The 13,631-nt window shown below is 43.3% G+C and overlaps 1 protein-coding gene across 9 annotated transcripts; it reads right to left on the reverse strand.

The window, feature by feature from the left end:
* Window positions 1-2,980: 2,980 nt before the first annotated feature.
* On the reverse strand, window positions 2,981-11,635 carry RFX5 (regulatory factor X5). Of its 9 annotated transcripts, none has more exons than XM_028502658.2 (10): window positions 11,534-11,635; window positions 10,557-10,685; window positions 10,276-10,309; window positions 9,768-9,850; window positions 9,323-9,442; window positions 9,010-9,129; window positions 8,791-8,872; window positions 8,289-8,490; window positions 7,961-8,061; window positions 2,981-7,808 (listed from the first exon to the last, which is right to left on the reverse strand). In XM_028502658.2, the coding sequence occupies exons 2-10, from the start codon at window positions 10,670-10,672 to the stop codon at window positions 6,828-6,830; spliced, it is 1,839 nt and encodes a 612-aa protein (XP_028358459.1). In that variant the 5' UTR covers window positions 10,673-10,685; window positions 11,534-11,635; the 3' UTR covers window positions 2,981-6,827. The 9 variants fall into 9 exon arrangements, with proteins under 9 accessions (XP_028358459.1, XP_028358461.1, XP_035871812.1 ...); XM_028502660.2 differs by lacking the exon at window positions 11,534-11,635 and adding an exon at window positions 11,087-11,239 and having other exon boundaries at window positions 5,265-7,808; XM_036015919.1 differs by lacking the exon at window positions 11,534-11,635 and adding an exon at window positions 11,087-11,232 and having other exon boundaries at window positions 5,265-7,808; window positions 10,276-10,373.
* Between the last annotated feature and the right edge of the window lie 1,996 nt (window positions 11,636-13,631).

Below are 13,631 nucleotides of genomic sequence, written 5' to 3' on the forward strand. Positions count from 1 at the left end.
CTACTGGGCCAGGGCATGCCTAGGGTTTAGAGTCACAAATTCATCTCCTTCAGGGGTAGGATTCCCAAGGGCCATAAGACCACATCTGTGAAATATTGTAAAAAGGGATGTGACAGCTCTGCTTTTTATAGTAGGAAGTTTTTAATTTTCTAATGACAAAAACACATTTCAGGAACATCTCTGTTCAAACTTTCAATAGCTATAAGCAGTTGTCTTTCATTAAGGGAGACACCCCACCCCTACACACACACACACACACACACACACACACACACAAGTAGAAGTTTGTTTCAAGTTGTCTGTGTTTATAGTTCTGAGGGTTCATATGTGTACTTTTCTTTATGACTTTTTCTAATTTCTTCTGAAGTGGTTTTTTTTGTTTGTTCATTTGTTTAGGTTATCCTCTGTTTCTATGAGGCTTCAAACCCCTCTAGTCTGAGCTCCTTAAGGAAGGAAAGGATTCATTTTTGTCTTCTAACTGTATCCTTAGTTTCTACCACAGGAAAAGTTTTGTTGTTATAGCACTAGGAAAGTACCAACAGGGTTAGGTAATGTCACTTATCTTATTTAAACTTTATCAAACTGGAGAAAGAAGTTGGCTTACTCATCAAAAGTTGGTAAAACTAGAGGACTCAGGTCATAATACAGCTTTAGTTATATTTTAAACACTCCTGTAGTTAAAGAAATTATAAAGGCTGATTTCCCACCTAAGCCATTATATTTTGGGATTTTTATTTTTAGAGAAAATAAGCTAGGAATTATTTATTACTCAAGCCCCTACTGCGTAATAATACAAACATTACCTCATTTATTCCTCATTAAAACCCTATGAAAAAGATGTTATCCCATTTTATGGAAGCTGAGTTTCCAATGGTTGCCATTGGTTTTTCAAAATTGTTTCACTTCAGCCCAAATGCTCTTATATCATGACCACTGAAGAATACATAATCATGTCTTCACTGAGCTAAGTTTCATGAAACATTTACCCTTACTATATGCAATGCACTGATATTTTCTGTTCGTTTAAATACTTTATTTTTAGAGAGAGGGGAATGGAGGAAGAGGAGAGAAACATCAGTGTGTGAGAGATACATCGATTGGTTGCCTCTTGTGTGCACCCAACTGGGGACCTGGCCTACAATCCAGGCATGTGCCCCGACTGGGAATTGAACTGGTGACCTTTCAGTTCACAGGCCAGCACTCCATCCACTGAGCCACACCAGCTAGGGCCATATTTTCTATTTTATTTTACTTATTATTATTTTTAAATCCTCACCCAAAGATTTATTTACTGATTTTAGAAACGGGGGAGAGACACTCGCGCTTGCATGCATCGAAGTGAGACAGAAACATTGAGCACAATGTGCAACCTAGGTACGTGCCCTGACAGGATCAGACCCACAACCTTTCAGTGCACAGCAGGATGCTCCAGCCAACTTAGCCACCTGGCCAGAGCTATTTCATTTAACTTTTTAAAAACTTTTGCATCTTGCTAAATCAGTTTCATAAACCATTAATAGGATACAATTGAGTTTGAAGAAACTGGTGTAAATTTTCAAAATCTCATGGCAAGTGGTAAAGCTAAGGTTTGAACTAAGTTTACCCTTTTTCCAGCAAAAAATTTTCCTCACCAGCATTTAATAAATACTGCTTTACTGGTTATTTTATGCTTGGTTTTATCTCATAGGATGCAGCCAGCAGGATGATCCTACACAAAAGAGTAGACCTCCTGAGAACTCGAACATGAGACAAAACACTTAAATATATAATACCATTAATTCCTGTTTGGTATGTGATTGTAGCATTTACTTTTTTAAAAAAAGATTTATTTATTTTTAGAGAAGGAAAGGGAAGGAGAAACATCAATGTGTGGTTGCCTGTCACAGGCCCCTTACTGGGGACCTGGCCCACAACCCAGGCATGTGCCCTGACTGGGAATTGAACTGATGACCGTTTGGTTCACAGGCTGGCGCTCAGTCCACTGAGCCATACTAGCCAGGGCTTCATTTGCTGTGATTTCTAAAGCAACTTGTTATCCACAAAAATGGGCAATAAATTCATTTATCTGGGGCCATATACTAGACAGTTTGTCTTGGTTTAATAGCAAAATCTTATTTCAAATTTTACTAAATTATAACTTATCTGTAACTTCATTTGTGATAGGGCTAAAATGAAAGGTGATGACTCTTGGAGAGAAAGGTAATGGGAATGGGGAACAGGGTATTGGGAGAGAATAAGGAATGGTAGGCAGAGAGGAGACAGTAGATAGTCCCCCAAATCTTAGTTTAGCCCTTCACCTAGTGAACTGAAGACTGCCTTAACTATAGAATAACTTGTTTCCTGTTAAATTTTAAAGTAAATTTTTAAAACAGACTGCTTAAAAACCTTGTAACATTCATATAAATCTCAAAATCACCCAGTGGCCTTGTCTCCTAAAGTGAATGGATACATTTCAAATTCAGTCATGGTAAAGAGAATATTTCCTTGGATGCTCCTGTCTACCCTATTACTAGTGGTTTATTTTTCCGTGTCTCCATGCCTGCCATCTTTATGTGGCAGCCTTGTGTCCGCAGCCTTGTCCAGTCCCTCATCCCCTCCCACATGGATAACGGTAACAGATGCCCGGCTGGTTCCTTTTGACTCCAGTTCTCCCATCCTTGAATGCAAACTTTATACCGTTTATGCTTTCATCTAATCAACAGGTAATGATAATAGTTGTGTGTTGTTCTAGTTTATTTCTTACTGTTGTTCACACACATGCCCTCTGCCTGACAGGCCCCTTTCTGGGTTGTACTGCCATGCCTACACTCCCAAACCCCTGCTTTTCCCAGATTGCCCTCCTGTTTCTCCCCTAGCTAAAGTCTACTTACCTGACTTAAGACTACCTTGTCCATGAAGCCTTCCCAAATTACTCAGCCCAAGATGATCTCTTTGAATGTACATTCAACTCTTATGCAGTAGTTAAATATCATGATTTGACTCTTTTTTTAACCACGTGTTATGTCATTCTGTTCTTGCTTTGTGAGTTAGACTTGTTCAGCTAAATTCCTACTCACCTCTCCTGGGAAGTCATCCCTGATCTGGGTCTGGGCTGTGTGCTATTATTCTGGGCTTCCACAGCTCTCTGTGCTTACTGTCAAGTAACTCACACTGTGCTGTGATCATTATTAACTTGAAGACAGAGCCTAAATCAACTAGCTTCTAACAAATGCAAATACCTAGCACTTAAAAAACAAGAAAGAAAACAAAATCACAGTCATCAGCTCCTACTTCAGGAAGCATGGATGATAAAAGGTTTTCCTAGTAAAATACAACTAGATCCTGGACAAATTACAGCAGGCATATTTAGCACATTGCTGAGCCTGCTAGAAAGGGAAATCAGAAAAAGAAGAAAAAGATTACATTAAACTGAAACCTAAATGAAGGATGAACAACATGTAGTAGGAAAAGCAGGTTTGCCCTAAGACAAACACCAATACCTGTATTGTGAACAGAAGCTAACTAACCCTTGGGCCTAGCCAAGGAAGGGGAAAAACCTGGCACTCCTGAATTAATTTGGGACTCTTGAAGGAGCAAACAGTCCTAGGTCAGAAAGACCCTTTGGCTCCTGGCAGAAGCAAATACAAGTCTTTTCTGGAGGTATGTACACACAGTTTAGGCCGTCTGGATTCCTACAGATTAAACTTAACAAAATATGAGCTCAAAACCCAAGAAGATAAAATATACAAGGAAACAAGCTACCACAGGCAAAACAAAACAGATTTTAGACATCCAAGATAAGTTACAGAATATAAAATAACAATCAACAATCTCAACAAATTTCAAAGAACTGGTATCACAGAGACCACATTCTCTGAGCACAAATGATTAAACTAAACATATCAAAAATAAATTTTTAAGTATCCAAACACTTGGAAATTAAAAAACTTTTTGAAATAATTCATGAATCAAAAAAGTCATAAAGGCAAGTTAAATGTTCTTAGAACTAAATAATAATTTAAAATACTTTACAACAGGAAAACCTGGGGAATGTAGAAAAGCAGGTGTTTAAAAACATACAGTAGAAAAAAAAGCTTGGAAATTAATTAGATGTGTCAAAATTAAGATGTTAAAAAGTAACAAAATTAAATCTAAAGAAATCAGAAGAAAATACTATAGAAAAAGTCCATAATTAATGAAATGGTAAAAGAAAGCAAGCACTAGCAGAAACGAAAAGGAGGGCATGACTACACAGAGCACGGACAAAAATACAAGAAATTTCATTAAAAAAAAAAGACATAAGATGCACAAAATTCTAGAAAGACATTTTTCCTAAATTGATGCGAGAAGAAATGGAGCCCTGGCAGCTGTGGCTCAGTGGATTCAGTGCTGGCCTGTGAATGGGCCTGCCCCAAGGGGCATGCGAGAGGGAACTGATAGATGTATCTCTCCCTCTCTAAAAAATAAATACCGTATTTTGCCATGTATAATGTGCACCTTTTTGCCCAAGTTTTTGAGGGAAACATAAGGATGCACATTATACATGGGCATAATGATTACATGCCATGAGAAGAATGATCCTATGTATACTGTGCACAAAACTGTAGGTGTGCATTATATATGGCAAAATACAGTAAATGAATTTTAAAAAAGATTTAAAGAAATAGAAAGCCCAAATAGCTTATAATTTTTAAAGAGACTGAATCAATAGTTAACATTTTTCCCACAAAGAAACGCCAGGCTCAAATGGCTTAACAGGTGAGTTTTACCAAATTTTCAAGGGGTGGTTGGTTAATTTCAATCTGATGTAAACTCTTCCAAAGAAGGCAGGAGAAAACAGTCCCCAGTGCACGTGGTATAGAGACTTAAGGAAGCATCTTAGTAAACTTTTTAGAAATCCTGTGAAAAACAAAGGCACTAACCTGTGTAAGAATATTCATAGCAGCATTGTTTGTAATAACAAAAAACTGGAAATAGGCCGAAGTCCATAGGTGAATAGGTGAATGGATAACTAACTTGTGGTTTATGTACTTGATGAAAATGAATGAGTCATAGCTATCTACAGTATGGATGAAGCTTGGAAAAAATGTGAAGTCAAAAAAAGCAAACTACATGGTACTGTTAGAGTATAAAATTCTCATAAAGCTAAGAGCAAATCTGAACAATACATTTTTGAGGATACATATATATAGTAGGTAACTAATAAACACAAAATTAAAGACAGTAGTTGCATCTAGGGAGAGGTAGGGTACAGGGTAGGGGAGGAACACAAGGAAGTCAATAAAAACATTTCTCATGTTTTAATGTATAAGTTGGGTGATGGGTCATAGGTAGTCATTTAATTATTATGCTCCATAATTTATTAATGTTAAATATATTCTTTATAGATATCAAACATTACATATTATAATTTTTAAAAATCTGCTGTGGTGGAAATAAATGAACAAATGGAGTCTCCCTGAAAGAAAATCTTATTTCTTGGGAAGAACCAAGATTCCCTGACAGAAACTACCCTACGTAGAAGACAAAGTAGGTCCTCGATAAATATTGGTTGGTTTACTGGTCTTCTGGAAGATACCCCCGGAGGGTCTCGATTCCCTTCCTATTGGTACTCCCTGATAAGCAGAGACACCTCCTTCCATACAGCTGCCCTAAACCCCACAGGCCGGGCTAATCATGACATGTGTAAGAGACTGACACCTGGTGGATATAGAATGAATTTTAATAAATGACTAGAATTAAATCTCACTATTTGGTAAAAGTGGCAGGAGGGTGGGAGATAGGGAAGCAGAAATGAAGAGAAACTAAAGTTCACAAACAGGAAAAGGGAGGAGCTCCACCTCTGAGCCATAGGTGGAAAAAAAGGGAGGGGGGAGATTGTCATCTAAATGAGACTGAAGAGATAGTCCATAAAGGACAGTGACTTCCCTCTCATTCCTTCTGAGACCAGAGTAAGAAGAGTGACAGCTGCAGTAAGAAAAATGCAAGACTGTGAGGATAAAGGCAGGTACAGCTGATCTCAACCTAGCAAGCTAAAACTACATGTACTTCATAGTAGTGGCCAGGTGTCAGCTGCCTCCCCAGGAACTTCCCCCTCCCATTTGTAAGGAGTAAAGAAGATAATCCAGCCCTTTATTCCACAGGTGCATTCCCTAACGTAGAATAAGCAAATCAGCATATACCATCCCCCTGGCCACAGGGATTGGTTAGGGGTAGACACGTGACACGAGTTGTCCTAATCAGTGAATCAAAGGTTTTCTGCTAGGATTCCTGGAACAAAGATGCCCTCTGTTTCTGGTTGGATGTAAATGAGAAACATTGTAATTCTAGGAGTGCTGGCAGCCCCAAGGCAGCCCAGGGTTCCGATGATCCTACAGAAGGTAGAACAGCAGGGGTGGGGAGGCATGGGGGAAGTCAATCGGGTATTTAGAGACATACAGAGCCACTGGACCAGCTTTACCTGGAGCCAGCACTACCTCTGGACTTTACATGAGCCAGTAAAACTTTATTTTTAGGCCAGTTAGAGTTAGGTCTACTATACCTTAAAACCAAGAGATTCCTAGCTGTAAGTTCATATTACTCTATTCCTGTCTTCCCACAGGATATAGCACAGGGATCCAGGTAAGGTCACTACAGGTTAGTGACTCTAAAACCAAGGGTATTGAGCTGAAAAGGTCAAGGGTAGGAAGCAGGCACTGTCTAAGGGTGCCTCAGCTGTCTATACAGAAGAGCATGAATTCCCTTAAGAAAACAAGAGTCAGAGGAAAAGCGAGGCGAACAGCTTCTATGAGGCAGGCAGATAAGAGTGAGTTCACATCTGGATATAAGCACTCTTCTCCATATACCTATCATGGGGGTATTGCTTTGGGTTCTTTCTGATCATGGGATGAGGAACTTTGAAGTGTATGTCCCTTTAAATCTTTATTACCCTGTGCTGCAGTGTCGACCTCTCCCTTTTCCAAATGAAGAGCCTCCTTTTGGCTTCTACTGCCCCTGATGACACTCACTTTTGGGGTGACAAGAGGACTTTTTTCTCCTTTGGCATGGCGGGAACTAGGACCCCTTCCTCCTTTGGAAACAGCACCACCTTCCTGACCTTGGGCAGGCACCATCCCCTTCTCTGCCTCTCCCACTGGCCCTGGCCTCTCTGACCCTCCAGCTGAGTTGCCTCCCCCTCCAGAGGCCCATGTCTCCCGTGGCAACCTTGAGGACTGGGCAGAGTCCATGGCAGCTGCTGACTTGTCAGGGGTAGGATTCCTTTCCCTACTTGCTCCACCTGACTTTTTTCGAGGGCGACCCCGTTTTCTTTTGGCATCACTCCCTGTACCCTCTATATCCTGCTTTGCTGCTTTAGCTGGTGGGTCCTGTCCATTGGCCTCACTCATGGGTACTTCGGCTGTCCTCTTGACACCCTTGTCATGAGGTCCTGGGTTACCACCTATGCCTACCTCCCTACTTTCTGTGCCCTGTGGCTGAGTGAGCCCCCCAGGTGGAGCCTGCCCAGGTCCAGGCAAAGCCGGAACAGTTGGTAAGATCATATTAATGATGGGCACAGCTGCCTGGGATCCCCTAGATCCCCTATTGGACACAGGCAGCGGGGTCAACTTCAGAGTGCCTGAAGGAAGCTTGGGGGCCAGGATGGTTGGCGAGACGGAGATTTGCGGAATAAGTGAGCGAGGGGCCCGGGGGAGGAGCAGAGGCAGGCGGGCCACCAGGGCATTAACCTGCGGGTTATTGGCTGCTGGGGTTGGACTCTCTACTACGCTCTTCTTCCGCTCGCTCCGTGCTGGAGGACCAGACCCAGCTCGGGATTCCAGCTCCTGAGGAGGCTAAGAAGTAAAGAGAGGAACACAGTAAATGAGAAGACTGGCCATTGGAGGAAACATAAGTACAGGAGGTGAAAAAGTATGAGACCCATGGAGGAAGGGTATATTAAGCCGCAAGGCCAGGGCAGCAAGGTCAGGGGCATCAACCACCTTACCTGGGTTGGTCTCTCTGGTTTCTTATGGGCTCCACCCTCTAGGTTCTCTACACCATTCTTAGATTTAGACGATCGTTCCCGAGGGGCATGTTCATCCTCTTCTGCAGAAGTGCCAGAAAAGGTAGTAAGGTGAAGGGGAAACAGAATGCGAAGTGTGGCAATTCTGACTGGTAGAGGGTAACGGAAAGAAGGTGGTCTAAGGTGTGTTCCAGAAGGGTCTCCAGGAATAAAAGGCAAATCCCAGGTGTCTCTACCCTAGCATGTGTGAGGGCTTTTGGAGTTCAAAGTGGCTGAGGGTTTCTCAGGACAGAAGACAGGGTTCACCCACCAGCCAGCCCCACGGCTTTGAGCACATGGGCATGCGCAGATCGGGCCGAGATGAGATGATGCTGCAGCAGGAAGCGGGCGACCTCAACGATGGAACTGAAGGACCGTTTCAGGATTCGCTCAGCCCAGTCACAGGTCAGGGCACAGGCTGCCTCAACCAGTTCATCCCGAGGTGCTGGGGTTACTTCTGGGCCCATTTCTGGCTGCAGTGGGGAAGGACAGGCTTCATAATCCTCCGGACTAAAGGAACTTTGGCCCCTCTTAAACATCCATTGATGGCTACAGTAAGTCCAGACTGGGGATGGGAGTAGCCTGTCTCAGAAACTCACATGTTCTCTTCATCCTCTGCCTCAGCCATAGGGTGGGCAGAAGGGCATATCCTATATACCCAGAAGCTATATGCAGAATCACCTAGTCTGTGTCAGTCCTCAAAACATGTCCCAAAGACCTATGACTTCTACCTTGGAGAGAAGAGTGCAATCACAAGGTTGTCTGTTACTTACACTCTCAGAGCCCTTTAAGTCAAGGCCAGGCAAGGGTGGCATAGATACCAAGGTCTTTCTTCGTATGCCACTGTAGCAATATCTGATGGGATTTAAGGAGAAACCAACATATGGGGCTCTCCAAGCCCCTTAAGGGAGGTTGGGCTGTTTCCACTCCTGAGTCTCCGCATCCGTAAGTTTTCCTCCCCAGGTCCTCCAGCCCCAACCAGTCAAGGATACTTGGACTGCCCCCGGCCACCAAGCCTTCGGGCCTTGATGTCAGGGAAGATCTCTCTGATGATTTTGCCAAAGTTGGCTGTGCTGAGCGGGCGGCAACATGCGAGGCTCTCACAGTACTTCCTGGGGGGGGGGTTGTGCAGAATGAGAAGAAACTCAGAGAAGGAGGTCATGGGTGGGTTTAGAGGGTCCCTGGGGATCAAGTTTGGGAAAGCCTTTTTAAGAAGTCAGGCTCTATCAAGGCAGGGAGCTCTGCAAGGGTAAGGGGTGGTCCTATGCCCACCCACCCACCCTTCCACTCCCTGCATCCACCCACCGATAGGCATCATAAACACTTTGCTTTGGCAGACAGGTGTCAGTATGCTCTTCTAGGTGGTTGCGGATCCACCTGTAGGCATACATGTACTCCTCATTGCTAAGTGTACTTGGCTCTGAGCTGCAAGAGAGTAACAGAGAAAACCATTACTAAGTTCCCAATAGTTGTCCTGGTTCTATCCAGACTATCACTTCAGTAGTGCTGGACCAAATCACTTCCCTCAGAATCTACCTTTCTCTGGTAAACCGGTGCAGGTCAGGGACTTTTTCTTTTGGATCAAGGACAGCCATTATGAGGATTCCTATTCACCCACCCTTTCCCAGCGAGCCTTTTAAGAATCAGAGCCTCTCACACTGCATCAAGAACCAAGGTGCCAAATAAAACAATCAGTTTATTTTTTAAAAATCAGAATCTCTGACATCTAAAAGTCTAGCACAAAACATACCTTTTATCTCCAGTACTGGGCCCTGAGGGGAGCTGAAGGTAGAGATACAGCTTGTCATTGTCTGAGAATTTCTGTACATCTTGCTGAGGTAGGAAGAACAGAGGCAGGAGAAATAATAAGGCCAAGAAGGACCCAAGGTAGGACCCTCTGATCCTTACCAAAAAGTCTAGCTGACTTATAGACTGTTAGACTGAAAAAAAGACCTTAGCATGATTTGAGGCTGGGTGCTCACTGTGCTCTGAGGAGCCCTTGGGGGCCACCATGGTTGATAGGGGGAGCACAGGGGATTGGCTCTGAATCTATTTCTCTGGGCTTCCACACAACAGGTCCCAGAGAGATGAAGTGAGATGCTCAAGGTCAAACTGGTAGCATATTGCAAAGCCAATTATTTTCTGACAGGGGAGAAAACATGGCCTCTCCCACAAAACCTTTCATTAACTCATGTCTTCACTGTCCTCATCCCTCACTCATTCAATCTCTCTATTGCCCTCCTCCCCAAAATACTTACCAAGATTCCCTCTACTTTGTTCTGCACGGCCTTACTGTGGAGAAGAGGAGAAAGCTGAAGGTCAGGCACAAGATTTTTCCCCATTCTGTGTCTGATTGCTAGGGAGAGGAAGAGGACTCAAATGTCTGGCAGGTGCTCAAGAATTGCTACCATGTGAAGAATCTCCCCTGGTCAGATGCACTTGCTCAGGGAGAGGCAGTTCATCCACAGAGGGAGTGACGTACTACAGGGATCTATACCCAGGTGTGGAACAAGATTTGGAGGTGGTCATGAGTACTTACGAAATGGTACCCCGGAGCCTCTGAAGAAGGGTGGTAGGTTCCCCTGCCTCAGCACTACCTGAGGGGGCCCTTCCTGTAGTCTTTGGGCTCTTAGCATCAGGTTCATCTTCTGCCATCCTGGCATGAGGGCTAGAGTTGACAGGAGACAGGACATGAAGATTTAACTTCTTTTCCCCTAGAGACCCCAGCACACTCATCTCTCTACCCAGAAAGAGAAACAGAAACAGAAAGAAAGCCTCCAAATTTCTCCAATGCTTTTTCTCACCACGTGCCTTCTCCAAAAATTACAAATTATTCCATTACTTTTCCAGGCCCATATATACCCCAAAAGATCTTTGCCATCTCCAGTCTATTTGCCCCACCTTCCTGCAGTCTCCTATATGTGGAAAACTGTAAAGGAAGAGATAGGGGAATTAGGAATCCACGTAAGAAATTTTCATTTCTGATTCTGACCTCATACTACCCTCTTCTCCCTCAAAAACAACCACCACCACAAAACAAAGTTATCTAATTCTCTGATATAGGCTCACCATCGAATTTGCCTGGCAGGTCAGAAAAGATACGAACATGTTCTGCCCTTCTGGGTTTGGAAAAAACTGGGCCCAAGTTCTCATTACTTAATCTTGCCACCGCTTCCCCCGCCGCTCCCCCTCCCCATGTCGCCGGCCCCTACGTCATCTCCCTCAACATCCCATCCGGATGCGCGCCCCCACCTCCTGCCCTTCCCCCTCTATTCAATCCCGGGTTGCTGCGAAGTAGGGGGTTCGGGGCAGCGGAACTCCTGGGCTGGACGTAGGGAACCCGGTTGGGGAAATGAGTCCCAGATTCGGGGCACGTGCACATGGGTGAAGAAGCTGTTGAAAATATAGCTAAAATCTTTTTCTGCTCTCCTCCCAACTCACATTGCCCCCTCCCACCTTTGAACAGTCGCCTTCCCACACAAGCAACAATAAAGGTAAGGGAGAAAGAGAAACTACCTCGTAGCCACCTTCGCTCCAGCCCAGCCCCACGGTCCCGGCCCGGCGGGCTAGTGCGTTGCTTTATTTTCTTTTTTCTGAATGGCTGGAGCAGCCCCGATCTGCCTAGATACTCCGACGGCTTGCTCTCTCATTGGTCGTTGCTGCCACCAGGAGACAGAAGGCGCTGGGCTCTCACAGGCAGCAGAAAAAGTCTGCCTGGTAACAGAATTTGATTGGTCAACAGGGGAGGGAAAATCCAAAGTTGGTCTTATTTGAGTCAAGAGGGGGAAGTCCGGGTTAGGTTTCGGTTAAAGCTGGGGTCGGTTGGGACTGCCGGTCCCAAGAGGTTCTTCTCTTAAAGGGACCGTAGGACGAAAGCCTGGCTGCCTTTGGAGCTTCCTTTTCTTTTGCTCTCTCCTGTCGGGTTTCACTTTTGCCTTCGGTTGTAAGAGCTACTGGAAGGAAAGAACCAGTGGATAATAAAAATAACTGGAAAATTATGTAGTAATGGCAATTTGCTGTAAGCTCACATAACCCCCTTTTTCATGGAAAACATGTTGACCCCCTCCCCCACATATATGCAAGCACTCACAACAAACCTGCCAACAGGCTCACTGTCCTCATGACGGGGTGCCTGGAAACCTCAGCAGTTGTATTACAGAAGCTGAATTGTATGCTCAAATGCTCTTAGTGTTCCTTATTTCCCGTATGTACTTCATTTCCTGACAAAGAGTTGCTACTGCATTTGCAGCCCCATAATGCTGCACTAACAAACACTAGAATTTTGGTTGACAGCCCACCCTACCAATCTCCACCCCTGCACCCCGTGTCCCACGGGGAGAGAGAAATGATTTATTGTTCCACTTATGGATGCATTCTATTTGCATCAATAAATGGTTGATTTTTAAAAAAATATTGATTTGAGAGAGAGAAACCGATTTGTTGCTCCACTTATTTATGCATTCACTGGTTGCTTTTTTGTATGTGCCCAACGGCAACCTTGGCATATAGAAGTGAAGCTCTAACCAACTGAGGTATCTGGCCAGAGCTCACATGAACTCTTTACTTTCACAGAACTTTGTACTGAATAGGTCATGGGTTCTTAACCCTCTTAGTTAAGGCTTTTAAGATCATGAATCAGATGAAAGCAATGAACTGTGAAAACTAATAGAGGACATTTCAAATATAATTGGAGTCTGGACTGTCTCTGGAGGGAGCTCTCTTAACCTACTACTCATTGTCAACTAACCCAAACAGGAATAGATGATACTTTGCATCTGCAAATGAAAAGTGTCTGACTACCACCCTGAAGGGGGAAGGATGATTTTCTTCTAGCCCAGCAACAAGCCCAGCCAATGGGAAAAGTACAACTCAGACAATGAGAAGCCATTGCCACCTCCCAATAAATTTCCATTTTTCTTTTCTAATGACATCCTTGACCCACATCCTTTCTATAAAAGACTGATTAAAACTTTTTTTCAATCATTTAGCCTTCATGTAGTTGCGTGTTTTTCAATTTTTTTTCTTGTAATTGATTTCTAGTTTAATAGTATTGTGGTCAGAGAAGATGCTTGATATGTTTTCAATCTTCTTAAATTTATTGAGGCTTGTTTTGTGGTCTAACATGTGGTCTATCCTGGAAAATGTTTCATGTTCACTTGAAAGGAATATATATTCTTGTGCTTTGCAGTGAAATGCACTGAGAATATCAATGAAATCCATCTGGTCTAATGTGTCATTTAAGACTGCTGTTTCCCTTTTGATTTTCTGTCTGGAAGATTTATCCACTGGTGTCAATGGGGTGTTAAAGTCCCCTGCTATAGTAGTATTTCTGTCAATCTTTCCCTTTATGCCCATCAATATTTGCTTTATATATTTGCTTATATATACATTTGCATAAATGTTTACAGGAGTTTTATCCTCTTGCTGGATTGATTTCTTTGTCATTATGTAATGTCCTTCTTTATCTCTTATTACAGCTTTTGTTTTAAAGACTATTTTGTCTAATATGAGTATTGAAATCACAACTTTTTTTGGTTTCCATTTGTGTTAGATATCTTTTTCTATTTCTTAACCTGAGTCTGTGTGTGTCTGTCAAGTTGAGCTGGGTCTTTTG

Source organism: Phyllostomus discolor, chromosome 14 (assembly GCF_004126475.2).
Source record: "Phyllostomus discolor isolate MPI-MPIP mPhyDis1 chromosome 14, mPhyDis1.pri.v3, whole genome shotgun sequence".
NCBI lineage: Eukaryota > Metazoa > Chordata > Mammalia > Chiroptera > Phyllostomidae > Phyllostomus > Phyllostomus discolor.